This window comes from Tiliqua scincoides, chromosome 3 (assembly GCF_035046505.1).
Source record: "Tiliqua scincoides isolate rTilSci1 chromosome 3, rTilSci1.hap2, whole genome shotgun sequence".
Lineage (NCBI taxonomy): Eukaryota > Metazoa > Chordata > Lepidosauria > Squamata > Scincidae > Tiliqua > Tiliqua scincoides.
The window spans coordinates 178,604,924-178,624,505 of NC_089823.1; the positions used below are offsets into that span (position 1 = coordinate 178,604,924).

General features: G+C 41.1%; 1 protein-coding gene across 1 annotated transcript in view; it reads left to right on the top strand.

Annotated features, from left to right (window-relative positions):
• SHTN1 (shootin 1) overlaps positions 1-19,582 on the top strand; it is a 65,993-nt gene that overhangs the window by 30,988 nt on the left and 15,423 nt on the right. Inside the window, exons 8-13 of the mRNA XM_066620157.1 lie at positions 2,083-2,179; positions 7,893-7,975; positions 11,447-11,550; positions 13,057-13,110; positions 16,461-16,581; positions 17,169-17,292. Of these exons, the coding sequence (XP_066476254.1) occupies positions 2,083-2,179; positions 7,893-7,975; positions 11,447-11,550; positions 13,057-13,110; positions 16,461-16,581; positions 17,169-17,292 (583 nt within the window). The remainder of the gene's footprint in view (positions 1-2,082; positions 2,180-7,892; positions 7,976-11,446; positions 11,551-13,056; positions 13,111-16,460; positions 16,582-17,168; positions 17,293-19,582) is intronic.

The window sequence follows — 19,582 nt, forward strand, 5'->3', positions numbered from 1 at the left end:
TATTTGTCCAGTTTATAGGCTAAAGCAAGACATCAGGAACACTGACAAAATCACTTTAGAGTATGTACAGTATGGATCAACTACTGTAATTTAGTTGTTACCAAAGACTTATTTGCCAGAATGGTGCCTGACCAGCTTACAACATCGTACCTATTAAATGCTAAAAACTGTAATTTACGACTCTTTATCTAAGATTGCCATTTCTTAATAAATTCAAAATACAGTTACCAGCAGGGGAAGTACTGTTTAACTATCCTAAAGCAGCTGGATTATGTGGATGGAAAATGTCAAAAGAAAAACATACTAATGCCTTTGTGCGAGGCCCTAAAACTGTTTTACAGTGTTGTGTGTTAAATTAATCACAGGCTTGTAAAGTGACTGGAAAACCTATGGAAATTACCAAGGAGAGTCACTCAGGAACCACTATAGGGCATAAAATGAATTACCTGAGTATATGTATTGGCTACATTTCAACTTGATGGTGCCCTTTAAAGGCTGATGCACTCAGCTAATAACTGAACACTAAAAATAATGGTTATTTACCATATCATAAAAGTGATAAGGAAGAATCGACTAAAGATGTTTTTAAAAATTTGTCATGGTAATATCTCTATTGAGTCTTAGGAAATAAACATAGTTTTGAAACAGAACCAGAAACAGAAGGCAAAGTTTTAAGAGCCAAAGTCGGCTGTACTTCCTTTTGGCCATTCAGTGGAGTAGTTTTAGTTCAGGTTTCAAAACTGTTTGAATTGCCAGTTCAGCAAGATAGACCAGCCCCAAAGTATACAATTATATGGCAGTAAATACAAAATCAGACCAATGAACCCTAAATAAAAGGAACACTGCTTCTATGGAATCCATACTTTTCATTTAACTTCAGTAATCCTGAATTGTTCCACCTTCCTCCCCCCAAAAATTGTATGCTTAATTATGTGGAAGAAACTTACTTTAAGGAACGATTTTAGTTGCATCCTACCCTATGTACATATTTGTTCAAAATCAGCTGCAAAAACACTAAACCATTTATGAGATTTTTTTTTTTTTAATTTTTATAGCAAGTTCAACATACAACTTTGGCAGCTGTTTTGCCATTTCTTTTCAACCCCGCCCTCTTATACTTGCACACACCAACTCCTATATATTTATTTTGTAAAAGAGCCAAGGATAGACAGGTTTGGTGCTTTGTCTTCAGCAAAAAAAGTCAACATAATAATGTAAAAAATGCAGGTTTTTGTACTGATTATTTTTTTAAAAAATTAAACTTCCTCTGTATAGATGTTTTATCTGGAATCCAGTATACCAGCAGTTTTCAAACTCTCGGGTAGAGTCCTTGTGGGGTTGGGGGGAGGCAGCAGGGGCGGGGGAAAGGCAGTGACGCCATCCCCAGGATCGCACCGCTCAGGGGGCTGCAGGGGCTTGGCTGTACTTACCAGAGCCTCCTGCAGCCTCTGGGGGTGTGGAGAGGCCTGCCCAGCTGTCTGCAGGGCTCCCCAAAGCTTTAGAAGTGAAAGTGGAGTGATTGCGCTCCACTTCCAGTTTTGCAGAGGCAGGGCACGATCGCTCCACTTTCACTTCTTCAGCTTCAGGGAGCCCTGCAGATGGTCACGCAGGGCTCCCCACACCCCCGGGAGGCTGCAGGAGGCTCTGGTAAGTACAGCCAAGCCCCTGCAGCCCCCTGAGCAGCGTCATCCTGAGGGTTGTGTTGCTGCCTCCTCCCTGCCTGCTTGCTGCCCCCGCCCCTTAAGGGGGCAGAGGCCAGGGCCCTCTGGCTGGGGCATCGCGACGCCCCAGTTTGAAAAGCCCTGCAGTATACTTTTGCTTAGGAATAAGCCTCCTGAAACAAAGTGGAACTTTTTGAGTAGCCATGCATATGATTGTACTATTTAGCAAACCACACAGAGAAGCATAGCAGAAAAGGGAATGCCAGCCACTATCATACCACCATCGCTTATTAAGTAACGAATGTCAGTTTACCTTTAAAGGACCTGCTTTTTACTTTTTAAACCCCATGTATACATAGTTCTAATTTACACTGGTGGAATTGGGGATTCACTCTGTTTTCATTTTTTTTTTTTTTGATAGTTGATGAACTTCAAAAACGAATACATCAGTCAGAAAACCCAGTGCCACCCCCACCTCCACCACTACCACCTCCACTTCCTCCTCCAAATCCTATAAGGTAAGCATATACTACAGCTTTAAGATCTTAGCTTGGAAAGAAGCATGTGCTCCCAGTGTTAAATTTAAGCAAATTAAGGATCAGTGAACTATAGGATCTTCATATATAACATAATGTTGGAATAACCTTGGGGCACGATTATAGTGTGTTGAGAACAGATACTGTAATAATGCAACTGGTAACATTCATTTGTGTGCCTTGAATTTTCATTCTATATCAACGGGTTGATAGAGTGACTGATGTCATGTTGACCAGTAACAGGTACAGTACTGTAATTTTTGTTTCCCATATAAGTTTCTTTTTGACTAACACTATTGTACAATTGTAATTTTCATTCTTGCGACAATTTCAGCTACCTTCTAATACATGATCCCCAAATGTGATTCTGTTAAAGTGTATAACCTTCAGAGCTATGTGTATATGTTGGATTTGATTGGTTTATCAGATAGGCAAGATGGAATTGGCAGCTTCCATTGCTACCATAGAGGAATCTCTTTGGTAAGAGGAATCTCTTTGGTAAGAGGAATCATAGAGGAATCTCTTTGGTATTGGTATTGGTATTGGCAACCTTCAGTCTCGAAAGACTATGGTATCGCGCTGTTTGAGGAAATAAATCTCTTTGAGGAAATAAATTTGGAGTTAATCTCTTTGCTCAAAAGCATCAGAATTATAGGGAGTCTAATGGCACAGTCCTGTGCATGCTCATTCAGAAGTACCGGAAAGTACTATTGTCTTCAATTGAGCTTGCTCCCAAGAAAATGTGTATAGGATTGCAGCCTGTAGTATGAGTCAAAATTCCACTAAAATATATTAGCTATTAGCTTCATTTGTTTAACATTCAACATATCCTGTAGTGCTTTCTTGGGTTGAAGACTAATCATGATATTGTTTGCTGATGGTTTTCTCTAGTATTTGAGCTTCTCAACTCATATGTACCGTTTGAAAGTAAGAGCCTTAAATCTCAAAAGGCAGAACTATCATCTTCAGTTTAATATGTAGAATTTTCATAACTTCCTGGTGTTCCAATATGATGACTATTTCCATATTCTTACCCAAATCTCATGAAACCGACTAGATTTAATTACTAAGATGTAGCTTTTTGTTATGAACTATTGGAAAATTTGCATCTGAAAGTTAACCATATGTCTCCAGAAATCTGGCTGTCAGGACACCAGTAATGACTGTCCTTTCCCTTGTCAAGATCCCCGCTCTCCCTTTCCATGAATTGTTGGTGAAGGTGACATGTCCTTTACTGTGACTGGTGCAGAAGTAACATGTCTCTCTTGCTGGTTCTGCCCATTCTAAAGCCCTGGATGAAGAGAGACAAGACAGGTACCTCCAGTAATGTAGGCCACAGCACTAAATTTTGCAGGGCATCTCAATGTACCATGTAAGCTGCCTCTCGCCCTCACTGGTGAAGCCATTCCTAGAGGCAAGAGCAAAGCGGAGGTTTCTGCTTTGCTTTCTCCACCAAGAATGGCTCTGACGGCGAGGGGGAGGGACTGCCAGGGGGAGGGACAACTTGCATGGTGTTTTGAGGCACCCTGCAAACTTAGTGCTGTGCCTCCCCATACCTACGCTACTGGGTACCTCCATTCATTCCTGAGGCATGCACACCACAAGTTTTGACTGATGTCTTTCTTTCTTTCTTTCTTTCTTTCTTTCTTTCTTTCTTTCTTTCTTTCTTTCTTCAAATCTAATAAAACATGACAGACTTACCAAGCATCTCTCCTGATTTCTGTGTTTGTGCCAGAATGGCGTGAGTGGGTTTTAATGGTGACCACAAAAAATGATTGGCAACTAAACCAAGCCAAAATTCATGGACCCCTATTTGTCTACACAAAAAATACACACTGTGATCTGGTAGATAAGTACATATTTTTTCCCTTTCTTTTTTATTAAGGCAGTCACTATTGAAAAGAATAAGTACAGGTTTTACAAGAAAATTGTTCATCCTTATATTTTCTTAGAACTTTCTGTTCCAGAACATTAGGAACAAAATCCACTTTTCAATAAATGTATCTGTTTGTAAGATAAGTACATACAATTTTAATGGAAACTCATCCTGCAATATTACAGCTGATTCAATCACATGAATTTCTGAACAGCTCTGTTTGTAAGTTTGCTGTTTCTGTCTTCCTGTAGCTCATGTGCCTGGCTTAATCCTTTTACTTAGCCCAACTGCTGTATTTGCTTCCAGTGCAATTTAGGTCTATTTGAAGAGAACAGTAAGTCTGCTAGTTCTTTGTATACCATGCCCCCAGCATGCTCAGTACTATATCTTTTAAAAGACTTTCCATGGCATTCCAAAAGTGGGCAGGAGTATAATCCATTTTAAACCTGTGAAGTGCTTAATGCAGAATAATATTCACACATGAGCTAAAGCCCAGAAGAAGGCATACTTTTGTCTTTTTTCCACAACTGCGTTACCTTAAATGATCATTTTATTGTCAGTCTTTTCATAAATATTTTTCAGTGTAACTGAAATATTAATGTTATATTGCAAGAATTGTTGATATTTGTCAATACTCACATTCTTTTAATTTATTTACCTGTACCTTAGAAGTTAGCAGAGGGACAGCAAGAATGAGCTCTTAGTGCCCCTTCTGTACCTAAAAGAGATATATTAAAACTTTGGAAGGATAAGTGCCTCCTGACTTATAGACAACAATTATAAATGGACAACTTTGTGGACATTGGGGAGCCATTTTTATGGATTGTTTATGGATTAAAGTTTATAGTATGGATTGCCATAAATTTTCTCTGTATTTTTGTATATACAATTAATCCTATGTACTGTATATATTTTATCATAAGTTCATTCTATCTATCTATCTATCTATCTATCTATCTATCTATCTATCTATCTATCTATCTATCTATCTATCTATCTATCTATCTATCTATCTATCTATCTATCTATCTATCTATCTATCTATCTATCTATCTTATTTTTACCCCGTCTCTCTTCCCCCAAGAGGACCCAAGGCTAAGCACTCAAGGCTTTATCCATTAAACAAATCCAATTGGTTCTTGCTGTTAACCTAATATTGATATAGTTGAAGTATCCGATATTGATTTCTTTTATCAACCCAATATGCCATTAGTTTCTGCATTTGTTTTTGTTAACAAAATTGACCAAACAGGAACAATCTAATTATTTATAGTTGCTTCTTATATATAGTTGCTTCTTGTCTTAAGAGACAAAGGGCAGAATCCTAACCCCTTATGTCAGTGCTTTCCAGCACTGACATAAGGGCGATGCAGCTCTGAGTTAAGGGAACAAACATTCCCTTACTTTGAGGAGGCCTCTGTGAGTGACACCCAACTGTAGGATGCAGCACATGTCCTACTAGCACCACTATGCCAGTGCTGGAAAGCACTGACATAAGGTATTAGGATGGCACCCAAAGTGCTCTGTTGCTTTCTTTGTTGGAATATGTAATTCCGCCATATCCTGTGCTCCTCCATATCCTGAACCCCATATGGGCCAAAAGGCCCAACACTGAGTCTTTCAAGTCTGCACTGACAAAATAGCCAATGCAGACTTGAGAAGCCCTATTGTGGTTTTAACCCCTTCCCTTGAGAAGGCCTCCAGCTGCTTCCCGGCACCTGCTGGATACAGCAGTAGCTGCTTTGGGCAGCTGCTCCAGTGGGCGCTAGGAAGCTCAGGCTAGGGCTGCCCATTGCTGCCAGTGTAGCTGTAGTTGCATTGGCATCTAAGGGTGTGTGCTATTTCTTGTTCTGTTCAGAACTGCATTTCTGAGGTACAGGACTTCCCAAGAGCTGGTGTAGCATAGTAGCCAAGAGACCACACTCCAAATCATGACTTTCTCAGTTGAGATCTCACCCCTGTCGTGATCAACTCACTAGGTGATCTTAGGAAAACTACTCTCTCTCTCTCTCTCTCTCTCTCTCTCTCTCTCTCTCTCTCTCTCTCTCTCTTAGTTCCCCAGATGCCATATGGTGATAATAATATTGACCTTACAGGAGTTTAGCAGGGACAACATCAAGATAATACATGTGAGCTCTTTGCACACTTGGAAAGAGCTGTATAAATGTTAAGTATTATCATTACTATTGATGGATAATTAATGAGATCATTAGTCAGTCAACACTGACTAACACTGGCAATATAATGCAGTGAAGGTGTTCAAATTTCATTGTGTTGATTAAATTAATCCATATTAATTTGATCTGTATTATCAGAAACAGAAAACTAGTCATATAATTGTACATAGATGGCACATTGCAACTGTTGAGATTCCTGTGTTTGAAAGCACATCTTAATAAGGTATCATTATTTTGTGCAAATATTATCTGTGGTTATCATTACAATCTTACAGTCATTACAATCATTACTTTTAAAGCTGTTTTGTTCATACGTGTGCGCATACAGGGAATGGGCACTCGTTGATTTTGTTGTCGGTAGTCCAGCTTCAAGATTGTTGGCCCAGTTGTAACAAGGTCCTGCACTGGTACGATGTGTCAAAAAGTTCAGTAAATGTATGTGTTGGGGTAGTAGTTTAATTTTTTTTATTTTTTTTTTTTTGCATTTTGGGAAAATGATTTAGTTTTTTTAAGGCTTGTATGCTCATACAGCTAGAGACTCTTAAAAAAAGAAAGAGTAAGAGGTAGCAAAATGGCTTGTTCCTCCCTATCCATTGTATATATAGCAGTGTACTGTTGTCACTGGATCAGGTTTTATAGGACTGTCACACAGAGGATGAAATATGGCTGGGGTGCACTTTTGTCTGCTTATTTTAATGTGGAGAACAAAAAATGGCAAATTCCAATTTAGTCAGTGTGTATCATGACACACTGGTAGCCTTTACGCATCTGAAGAGTTTTTGCTATTTGGAAATGTGTTTATCCTCTAACCACTGCCCGCAATTACGGTGGTTGTTTCAAGATCACAGATGTATTTATTCCTTTGGTGCTTGTTTATAGCATTCAAAAAGGTGTCGAAGGCATCCTGGTTCAATAATAACAACTTTTTTTTTCTTTTTGGGCATTTTAAAAGCTTTTTCTATATAAGAAAAATGACAAGAAACACCTCATTTGGTCAAATATTGACTTGGCAGTGCCTCTTTTTAAATAAATATCATGCTTTTGTAACTTGAACAGAAAGCATAGATCCAGTGAGAGTTTTAATTTTCCATTCTGGTTTTGTTTGTTTATCAGTAGCCCTAGTCAAGCAAATACGTACTGTAGAAGCAAGGGGACAGTGCCGTGGCACCCTGCTGGATAGCATTGTTCTCTGAAGAATAACACGTCACGTTAACATTTCTAACCCTTCAATTTTTTTATTTTGTGAGCAGGCTTTATTTTGTCACAAATGTCACCATGCCACATTACCTTTTAATATTCAGATCTTGAGTGTTTTGCACTATGCCTTGTCAACTGCAGTAGAGAAATAAATAATACGTTGGGTGTATTTTTAGGAGGTGTGACATTTCTGTCTCTGCCTGGAAATGTTTGAACACTCTTGTCAATGCGAGAGCAAGCTATTCATCGGCGAATGCTGGTTCCTTTCATAAGTGCGTGTCACATGAAAGAGGCCCCAATCCTAGAAGTGCTTAAGCTGGCACATTCTCAATGCCTCAACTAAGCCCTACAGGCACCTAAGGGCTCTCAAGCGGATTCTGAAAGTGCAGTCATGTCACATTCAAGAGAAAGCTGAGTGACTCTCTTCATTTTAACTTTGTGAAAGGTCCCTTATGTCAATGATTCGTAAGAAGTCTCATCCAAACAGCAGCATGATCAAGAAAGAAAAGGCGTCTCATCAAGAATCAGGTACTGCTCATTTTCTTTCTAGCAAAATGAATCATTTTGTCGTAGGATTCAGATGACATCTGATATCACAAATTATATCTGTGCCTTCTAGGCAATTCTTGTGAAGAGACACACTTGCCAAACTGTTTAGAATAGCATGTTTGGTTCCTTCTTCTTCACTTCCCCCCCCCCCCCGTCCCAATTTTATCCTCCCAAGCCTGTGAGGTGGGTTAGGCCTGTGCTGAATTTAGTCATAAGCTCAACAAGCTACAGCATAGGGCAGTGGTTCTCAAACTTTTTTGACAGGTGAATCCCCATTAGGGCTACAGTCCTATACATTGTATTGGATGATGGATTTTTTGCATGGATTCCATGGCAACCCTGGCTGGTTTCCATGGCTCCCTGGGGAGCCACATCTCACAGTTTGGGAACAGCTGGTTAGGTCCCTGCCATCTGCAGGGGCCTCAGAATTTTTTTTTTTTGGGGGGGGGGATTAAAATTCTACATGTGCTACACACACACACACACACATCTATTTTTAAATGGGTGTGTGGGTGTGACTGGCCCGTTGAGATTCACAGCTGAGTGGGAATTTGAACCCAGGTCTCCCAAGTTCTAGTCTGATACTCTGACCTACACCATGCAGGCTTTCAGTATATGCTTTTCTGTACCAGCATTGGCCTCTTCTACCATTTTTACATTGGACAAACCAGACTATTTCCACACAAGAGAGTAAAAGGAGACAAACTGGACAATAAAGCCAGTAACACTTGGAAACTTATTTCATTGTCCCTGAACAGACTTTAAAGTAAAATGTTATTCAATAATAAAAACAGTTTAAGCTGTTAATCTGCTGTTAACAGTTAAGCTGCTGAGTTGGAATTCATTTGCAGGCTTGATGCTATTGGGCTGCTAGAGGCTGAGAATGGAAAACAAGGACAGAAAGCAGTTGTCCCTTTTTAGGTGATCCAGTACACTATTTGTCTTGGTTTGCCAACTCCTCACCAGTTGAGTTGGGCTGCTTGACTGTCTAAGGCTGCAATCCTAACCACACTTTCCTGAGAGTAAGTCCCATTGAACAAAATAGGACTTGCGTCTGAGTAGACCTGGTTAGGATTGTGCCCTAAATCGAAAACCCTTAAGTTTTTACACTGCAATACTGAACAGCCCAGTCCCTTTCCTTTCCTCCCTACCAGTTCCCCATCCTTCCCTTCTCCCTCAAAAAACCCTTCCTTTAGAGAAGGGGGAATAGGGAGCTGAGAAGACTGTCACTGCTGCAAGTGCTTGACAGCTCTATATTTCTCTTGGCATTTCCTGAGCCTACATTTCTAGTAGACTCAGGACATTGTGTGGCTGGCTAACCCCAGGATCCCTGTCTGCACCTGTTTGTGGAGGTGGAGCACAACCCCCAGTTTGGGCCCTCTCACCTCAAACTAGGGGTATTGTAACTGGCACAGAGATTCCTTCATTTCCATGTCAGCCCACTTCGAACAATCACTCAGTATTAAATCAGATTAGATTCTTTCCCCCATTTTGATGGACTGTATTTGCTTTTGACAGCTTAGGGACCTTCCAAGCACACTTTGATGTAGTAACATCTCTAGTTATGCAATGTTATTGTAATAACATTGAATCAGCTTGAATTGAATTGAATCAGCCCCCCCCCCCCCGAATCAGCTTGTCTGAGAGGCCTCTTCTGCACGTTCCATCACCAACAGAATTGTGTCTGGTGGTGACATGGGAAACGGACTTCTCCATGGCAGTGCCCAGGCTAAAGACCTCCTTCTCCAGGAGATATGGTTTTTTCCATCACTATTTCATTTTTGGTGCTACAAAGGACTTTTTAATTCTTTTTGGCTCCTCTCTATGATATACCCCTGTTCACTATTTGATTTTTGCTGCCCTTATTATTTTTTAATTTCACAGGTTGTTTTTTTTTTTTTTTTAAATGCCTTTTATCTTTTTATTGTGAACCGCCTTGGACTCTTCCCTAATGGAATGGAAAAGTCTTGAGTAGAAGTCTTGTAAATAAAGAAATCTTCCCTCACTTCATTTGTCCATGCACGTGTACAGACAGTATGAACGTAAACTGAAAAAAAAACTGAAAAAACCCTTCATGTGCTAGATGGAGTGGGCTCTAACTCCAAACAGCTTGGCTACAATAATTACAGTGGTCTTTAAAGTGTGATAGGACATTTTGTTGATCAGAACATGGTTTGTTTTAAGTTGTTTAATTAGCAGTTTTGAAAAGCTGTGACCTTTCCTTAACTTGCACAATGAATTGCTAGCTCTGTACATAGTTCAAATGTATATTGAAACTAGAATACCTGTCATTTGATCTAGTTGTAACTTCTGACTGATTTCCTGATGGTCACTAAGGATTTAAAATCCATGGTTTCTGTTCTTCGCGTACACATCGGCTTGGTTAACACCAGGCTTTAAACAAGCAGTTTCCTGTGTCTTGTTAATGTTTTTACTGTGGATTGCAGTTACATCTGGCATTATAGCAAACGTGAACACCATGCCCCAGCCTTCCCTTCTCTTATAATTAATTGTCACGGTCTAATTAAATGGTTTTTCTCTCTTCTCCTAGAACGTCATCACGTTTATAGGAAGTTCTTTTCCTTTGTTGGAGAAGGAGCTCCTAATGTTTCCCTTCAGGTGTGGGGGTTTTACCTTTCTTGTGTGAATGACAGGTTGTTGATCTGCATGGTATTTTCTAGTGTGGGTAGTACTTAATAATTATGATCCCATCCATCCTTCTAACAACCTTGTGTAGGATGTTTACATTTTACAGCTGGGGGCTGAAACCAGGAACTGGTGCTTTTTCAGAGCTAGCCAGTGAGTCCCTAGCTTTGATCACTGGATACTTTTTTCAATATATTTTCTTTTTTGGCCAGGAGATCTCCTTTCACAATTCAATGCGATATTTTTAACCCAGTCTTCAAACTGGAGACCAAAAGCAAACTGGACCAAACTCCAAACTGGAGGCCCAAAACATCCTCCCCGGTGGGACCAGAGCTTACGATTCCATGGGGGAGCCTCTCGTCATCTTGCCCAATCTCCCCCAAACCTTGTGCTGGCCAGCTGCGTCTGCCTGGAAGTCTGGATGCAAAGCCTGGTGGGGCAACAGAAGCAGTTGACCCAATGCAAAGTTTTGGGAAATCGGGCGCGAAGATGAGAGGCTCTCCCATGGAATGGTAAGCTCCAGTCATGAGCAGGAGTGGTTAGCACGGTTACCAGATCTGGCCTGCAGGCCATACTTTGGAGAATCCTGTGTGGAGGGCTCTCCAAACTAAAACTCTTGAGTCCTTGAAATTACGGCCTATGAATCAGGAAGGTGTTCTCTCTCCTCTCCCCTCTACCCAGCTCTTACCTTTCACCACCTTTCAGGAAAAGAAAACACTGGGATTCTTAAAAGAAAGTGTCAAATTCTCTTACATTAGATATTCTCCGTTTTTAATTAGTTGTTTACCTTTGTGGGCACAGGAGAAGTAACAGATCTGAAGAGACAAGCTGTGGAAGAAATGATGGATAGAATTAAAAAGGGGGTTCATCTTAGACCTGTTAATCAGACCAATCGTTCCAAGGCAAAGGTTTGTAATTAGCAGCTTCTGTTTTCTTTGCTTTTATAATTTCAGGAAAAATTGTGTGCTTTGTGTAGAAATTGACTCTCTCTCTCTCTAGAACTGCATATTTGTGTTATTACTGTGTCTGCTGTATCCCTCTATACCAGTGGAACAGAATAGTTCTGAAGATTCTTGAGTGTAATCACCTGAACTGAGTCAGGATCCTTCATGGTGAAAATGCACAGCTGGTTTCTCTTATACCTCTTTCTTCTTACACCCTGATTTTAAGGATTTTGTAGACCCCGTCTAAGGGCGCAATCCAGCCCTTGACTTGGGCCGACGCAAGTGGCTTGCGCTGGCCCAGGAGGGTCGCAAATGTGACTCCTTGGAGGAAGCTGGGCTGGTGCTCCAAGAAGCGCCAGCCTGTGGAGGCCACCGCAAGCCTCCACGCCGGCTTCCTCCACAAGCCTCTGAAGTAAGCAGGTGGGGCGGGGAGGAGGCAGGAGGGAGGTGGGTGGGCGGGGGAGGGTGGGTGGTGGGCGGCCCAGGGGTGGGCAGGGAGCGGGAGGTGGAGCTGGGATCTGGCAGTTATGCCAGATCCCAACCCCCGTTCCCAGGGAGAACGTAGCGGCTTCAAGCCACTCCGCACTCCACTGACTTGTGCTACCTCAAACCACCTCCTTACTTGCCAGTTCCAGCGCAGAATAGGATTGCGCCCTAAGTTTGCTTTAAAAAATTTGCTCCTTGCCCTAACAACTCTATTCTGTCAAGCCCCCCCCCCGCTGTTGCAGCTGCATCACCAGATTGCATGCTGCATCCTGCAGTTGAGCAGTCGGAGGTCTCCTCAGGGTAAGGGAACAAATGTTCCCTTACGCAGGTAAACCTTCGCTGCCTGAATGGGTCTATTTGGACCTACACCAGCGATCTACCAGCGGACCAGGGAAGGGAGATAGGATCCACCCTCCTTCCCCTCCCATTTTCTACCTGGCTCTTCCCCCTCCCCATCCCATTCCGCCCACCCCTGGCTTCCCATCTGACCCATCACAGTCAGAACACTAGTTCTGGCACCACAAGAGGTCATAGGATTGGGTCATAAGTCTCTCAAATGCTGCTTTATGCTGTTTCGTAGCTTGTTTAGGTTATCCAGCTATAGCCAAGGCTGGGGGAAAGATATCTGATTGTGCTGAGTTGGGGAGTCAGCAGCTTGCTAATCACTTTGACCTGTAGTCAGTGCAGTCTTATACTACCAAGCTATAAACCTCCATAGCTTCTCTTTGTTCAAAAAGGAGAGGAGAGACTCCAGTGAGGCAGCAAAAGAACATTTTAAAATATATATCCAAAACCACTTTGTATTCAGCTTGTATTACTCCAGTCCAATGCATTGTACTTGGAAATGAAGCTGTTCCCAAGACTTCGTTGGGAAATGCCATTGCTTATTATATAGTTTTTCTTTCAAAATGTTGCAGACTCTTAAGTGTTTTATTCACTGCTTTGAAAATCAGATTGAGATGAGTGCTTTGTTTTTAATTACAGCCAGAAGTACCCAAACCCTCTGAGAGTGCAATGAAAGAGCTAAAGGGAATTCTGGTAAGGAAAAAAAACAACGAACTACTTTTCCTTGTATCTTTGGTGAAAAGTAGTCTATAGAAAGAAGGTGAATAGGTGGGTGGATGAAGAATGGTTTTAATGGAGAACTGTAGTGGATTAGAGACTGAACTGTGAATCAGGACTTTCTTGGTTCAAATCTTCCCTCTACTATGAAGCCCATTGATAGCCCAATCCTGAGCTGCCCGGCTCGAGAAGCTGCAGCGGCACCAAAATGGCTACTGCAGCATCCAACGTGTGTTGGGCAGCCCACGGCCGCTTCTCGGGGAAGGGGAACATTCGTCTCCTTCCCCTGGGTAAGGGAAGTAGCCCCTCAGTGGGGCTAAACAATTCTGCAGCGGCTCTTGAGCAGGCGCAGAATCATGGAGTTCTGTGTCAGGCCATGCAGTCCGATATGGGACTCAGGATCCGGTGGAGCTGAGCTCCACCTTACGGCATGTTTGCAACAGTGCACGCCAATGGTAAGCTGGCGCACAGGGCTCTGGATCTGGTTTGAAGCCTCCAAGTGCATATATCGGGACAGTAAATAAAACTAGCCTTAACAACAGTCCTGTAAGGACAACATCAAGCAAATGCATGTAATGTATTTTCTGCACTCAGAAAGCACTATGCAACTGCTCAGTGTCGTATTTGTGAGCGCATCCAGAATAGAGAGTGACTGCCTTATTTCCTTCCAGATATCTCAGTCGAATGCTGCATGTTGAATAGGCATTCCAGGAATTGCCATAATAGAATCTGTCTTCCTCTTTACAAATCTTTCCATTATTAGAAGTAAAAGGAGGACTTTCTAAAACCAGCTTATATTCTCAAGAGTAGTCATGAGAAAAATAGGGTTGGAAGGTGTAAAGCTAAATTCTTATATGCATATTGTTACTGTGTTAATTATGAATTTTGTGTAGGCCTCCATGTAATTGTCATAAACAAAGTTTATTAATTTGTTCCATTTTACACTTCATGTAAAACAGCTACTTTTATTTGCTTTCCTCTGTAGCATAAGGGCAATACCAAGAAATTTGCTTGCTAATTATATGCCTCCCAGTCCCCAATTAAATTCAGAACGCTAACAAAGTGCAGGATTTAACTTAATTGAATAGGAATTGAGTGCTTTTTTTGCTAAAGATGTGCCAGTTTAAAGAATTATATGCTACATTTTCCATGTTCTTCCCAATAATCATCTTCTGGGGGGTTTTATCGGCATAATCTAGTCTTCCCATCTGCAGGCTAGGAAGCATGTTTTTGTATGTGCACATTGTGCTTGCACCAGTTTCATGCGTGAAGAGGCACACTTTAATGTGGGTACAGACCTAGAGGCCTTGAGAAGACTGGCCTGGAGTAATGAGTTTGTCAGAGCTGGAACCACCCTAAACCTTGTAACCAGGAATGTTGTAGGAATTGTGAGCTCCTTTGCACTGCTGATCACTCTGATCACCTTTCTTATAGAAAGTGGGATGTGATCGCTATTTCATTATGATGAAGGTTTCAGATCATCCAACTCTGGCCTCAGATATCAGAAGTGGTAATCTGTATGTTAAGTCCACCCCCAGGCCATTAATTGAGAGATGAAGAGGCAGTAGTTGGGGGAGGGGTTGATTCTGCACATGTGCCATGTAGCTTGAAGAACTAGACATAAATAATAAAAATAATAATACAGGTATTTATATACCGCCTTTCTTGGTCGTCAGATTTCTCCTCAGACTTTAATTCAAGGCAGTTTACATAGGCAGGCAATACTAAATCCCAATAGGGATTTTTACAATTGAAGAAGGTTCTGTCTTTCAAGAACCACAACATTTCAGATGGCTCTTTTATTATCTGGTATCACATTCTGGCCTCAATTTTCCTCCCACACAGGCTGACAGCGGCCACAGAGCAGGTGGAATAACTCAGCATAACTCGGCTAGGCTTGTCAGCTGCTTCAAGGTCTTGCCATTCACGATGCCGGTGGCCTCGAATTGGCGACCTTCGGATGTTATCTTCAGGCAAACGGAGGCTCTACCCTCTAGACCAGACCTCCTGCCCAAACACATAGGTGTTTGATAAGTGACCTAAACATTCCCTTATTCCAATGGAGGAATACAGATACCTGCCTTCCATATATCTATTCTTCTAGGTCAGGTCGGTCCACCTTTTACTGCTAAGGGGGCCACAATACCCTGGCGCCACCCTCCCCAAGCATGCAAATAATGCAGAAATAATTGGTGATGACATGATGACATCACCGTCAATTACTTCCCGGTTCTAAGCCACTGAGGAGGAGGCGGCAGGAGAAGCAGGCAGAGAAGGTGGTGGGTGCAGTGTTTAAAATTACGTTTTAATCCCATGGACTATAACCAGAGAATAATTATAAATCTTGAAAATTTATTTAGCTATAACATTTATTGTGATGCAAAAAGGAGCTCAGCCAACATATTTCTGCAAACTGCACATTTTGCAGAGCCACATATGGCCACCCCAGCATATGCCATATCCCATGGCACTCAGACTACCATATCTGAGGTATAGAATTGCCCCCTTAATTTTGAAAGACTTCCTAGAACTGCAGCATTGATCCCAGCATACCTGAAATAAAATAGGATGGTGTGGTGTTAATTTGATGCATGTCACTTGAAAAGAACAGTCAGTCGAAGTGTTCTTTTTCATAACACAGTGTGCAGTGCTCAGCCTAGAGATTAGTGGCCCAAAGTGAAGTTCAGAATGGTGGTTTAATTCTGTGAAGCAGGTTAGGCAGAGAGATACTTTCTGATCTGCTTAACTTTTTCATGGATTTCTATTATGATTCTTTCACTCCTGTGTTTTGTTCTTGTATATGTTCACTGTTTTATTCTGTTTATTGTTGTTTTTATTGTATGCTATTCTGATAGATTTTCTGAAAGGACAGCCTAGAAAATAAGAAATGAAATGGAGACTTGCCAAGGCCATCCAGTTGATTTTGTAGTTGAACAGGGATTTGAGTGTGGGTTTTTGTTCAGTACTATACCACTCTGGCTTTTCGTCCATTTGAATAAGAATCTCCACTTCACCCATAATCATGCATCAGAAGAATGGAAAATTCCACTCTTTCAACCGCCTTTAAATGTTTGGTCTTTAGTATTGGGATCGAAAGATAATTGGTCTTTAGTATTAGGATCGCTTTATTTGCATTGCCAGCCTTCTAGAGGAATTATGGCACTTGTATTGTATGCAAAATTGTATGCATTTTGATCTAATATTTGTCCATGTGATGCATACTTAGTGTGACTGATTGTGTGATTGCAAATTTTGATTTACAGTATTATTAATAACTTCTCTTGGCTGCCACATTGCTGACCCTTCATTAATTTATTTTGCTTTAGGAAACACTGAATACCTCGCCGAGTTCAAGAAGCCTAAAATCCCTTGAGACAGACAGCAGTGAAACAGAGTTAGAAAGAATTTTGAGGCTTAGAAAAGTGACAACTGATCAAGATAGTAGCAGTAAGTCACCATGATTTTTTTAAGGTCCTACTACTAAATAATGTTACACCTTCAAAGCTGTTTCAGAGGTCTAATTGCCTTCCCTTTGAAACCATTAGTATTTCAGTGCTCATTAATTGAGGAGCTCTGGTTGCTTTTCCAGCTGATCCACGTTCTCATAATTGCTGCACTCTAACATCACCAGCAATGTTCAGTACACCCATCCTTGGCAACCCTTTGCTCTGGAGTTCAGACACTGACACTAGAGCCATTGTTCTCATCTCAACTGATATGCTTTCTTTTCGATTGGCGCTTAAGATGAGCACATAAATTAACACCTGGGGATCATGGTCACAAGAAGGATCATCAAAGTTGTATGTTAATGTAGTACTGTTGACAATCAAGATGGTGATTTCTAACCATTAGAAGAACCATTATTTAAGTACAAAGAACCTTGCATAGAGACAGCTCAGGCAAGAAAACCTTGAAAGAGTAATTAAGGAGAAAGTCCAAATGGCATACTCTTCAAAGAAAGATATTTATTTTTTTATGCTTCAGCTCAATGCCATTCATATAATAATGCAGACACTCAATTCTCTGGGTTTTAGGTCCAGCTGGAATCTTGGCTACTTCCGAATCCAAATCCATGCCTGTGTTGGGTTCTGCTGGAACACAATCTGGGCTGAACAAGATAGCAGAACTCAGAATGGGATCTTCAGAGTCAGATCAAAGGTATCACAAAAACAATTGAAAGGTCAAGTCCCAAAATTATTGTTCATTACGTACTGGTGTTTTCTAATGGGTATTCATGCCAGAAGAATTTAAGCTGGTGAACTGCTTTAGTCATAGTGGTCAAAAGACACTGGGATTCTTATTGGCTCCCTTATCCCATAGTGGACAATTGATTTCATAAAAATTACAACTTTTACATAAAATAACTTATACATAAAATATACAACTTTCCAGCACTGATGCAGCCGCAATGCAGCCCAGAGCTAAGGAAAGAAATATTCCCTTACCTTGAGGAAACTCCATGACTGCCCTACCACTGCAGGACCCACATTGACCCATTGGCGTGGCTGATCAGAACGAGAAATTTGGATGTGATGGGCCCTATGGGTGCTGGGAAATATCATCCCTAGCACCTACCCTCACATAATGGTTGGTTGGGATTGAAACATCACTCCATCAATTGCCAGTCATTGCCTTTGAACTTTATAACAAAAGTCAGCAGGATTCTAATTCCGATTGTAATGGGGAGGGGGGTTGACTCTTTCACTCTGGCACTGTTTTCATAGTGAAAATGCTTCCCTGTCCCCAGCCAGCTATTTTCCCCATTCAGCCCAATTGGGCTCTACTGCTGCTAGATTTAGTGTTCCAGCTGCAGTAGACTTTTACAATAATCATAAACAGCACTCCAACCATGCACTTCTTGTTTGCCACCAGGTTGACTGGAAAGGAGCACCCACCAACAAAGGGTGGGAAGTATCTTGGTGGCAGAAGGGGGTGGCACCCAGTGCGGGTGACTTGTGCTAGATGCTGTAGATGACCTCTGGTAGCAGCCATCACACCCCCTTTATCTCTTCAGACATGCGCCTGTTTAAAAGTTGGCACAGGTCCAAGGAGGTCCATTGGTGATCAGGAAGCTTACAGAGGGGTAAGGGAAAATATTTTCCCTTCCCCACCTAAGCCTCCCAATCTGCCCCCCCCCCCCCCCACCATAGCATACAGCACAGTCCTTTTTGGTGCAACTTCATATTTGACTGGGAAAAGGATAGGATTGGCTCTAAGAAAAGCAAAGGAAAATAGTAGCTTTAGGGTAATGGTGGCAGTTTTTCATTGGGGAAAAAATAGCAGGGGGAAAGGATCAAAAATGGCATTTCATTCCCCCAATTTGGATTCCTCCCCCCTGGCAGCTGCTTTGTGTGTGCGTGTGTGCACATTCGTATAAAATACAAATCCAAACAGGTGGAAATACAATGATGCATTCTCCGTCTTGTCTAGTTTGGTCCTAATTCACTCAGGAAAGATGCACATTTTCCCAACCTGACATGTACCAGTTGAAGTAACTTTTAATCAGTGGGGAAAAAGAAATGCTGAGCTGGTTGGAAGTGTTGAGATACATCACTTTGAAGCTTCCATTTGACTGAATAAATCCTTGGTCTGGTTTGCCAAGGTATGACCTGGCTGACTGTACATTTTCTTTAAAAGTACTGTTTAATCATCAAAGAGTTAATCCTGCTTCAGAAACGCACACTTCAAACAGATCCGGTGGAAGGGTCAGTTTGTTTTATAACAATTCTCGGCTTTTCACATAACTACTCTGAAGACTTCACTCATTCCCTTTTCCAGGATGTCAGGCAGTTTCACTTAAAGAAAAAAGGAAATAGGTGAGACAATCAGATCAGCAAAATGTTATAATCATGGTTAATTAAACCTCTGATTTCCTGTTCTGTCAGTGGAAAAGGAGCGCCTATTCTCAAAGCTCTGCATCTCATAGTTCAAAGGGGTAAATCTTAAGAAATGAAGTGGAAATTCAATTCGCATCTATTTTTTTGTGCTGCTTATTACCTTACTAGTGCTTTTATCATTTGTAAAAAAGAAAAATACTTATTTCCTCTCTCTTTTATAGTTTTACTTAATTCTATTTAAATCTGAGTTTTAAAAGAAAATGCTCCTCTCCCATAACATTTTCCTTCTACTTTCAAACATATTCACATATCCTTGACAAAAGATTATCTGTATTTTCTGTCTTTTTGATTAAATGTGTTTCAATTCGACATCATTGTTTTTCCATCTTTGAACCACTAGCAGGACACAAAGGCAATTTAGTTCAGAGATGAGTTTATTTTCCACAAAACAGCATTGTTCACCAGTGAATTTCAACCTATTTAAAGGAATAATGTTAATTGGAATATTCTGTTACCCTTGCTATGGTATGGTTTTTTGTTTTTTTTTTTGTCTACCTTTTTATTATAGTAAACTAAGTGGAAATTGCATTTGCAAGGAGGGAAATGAAATA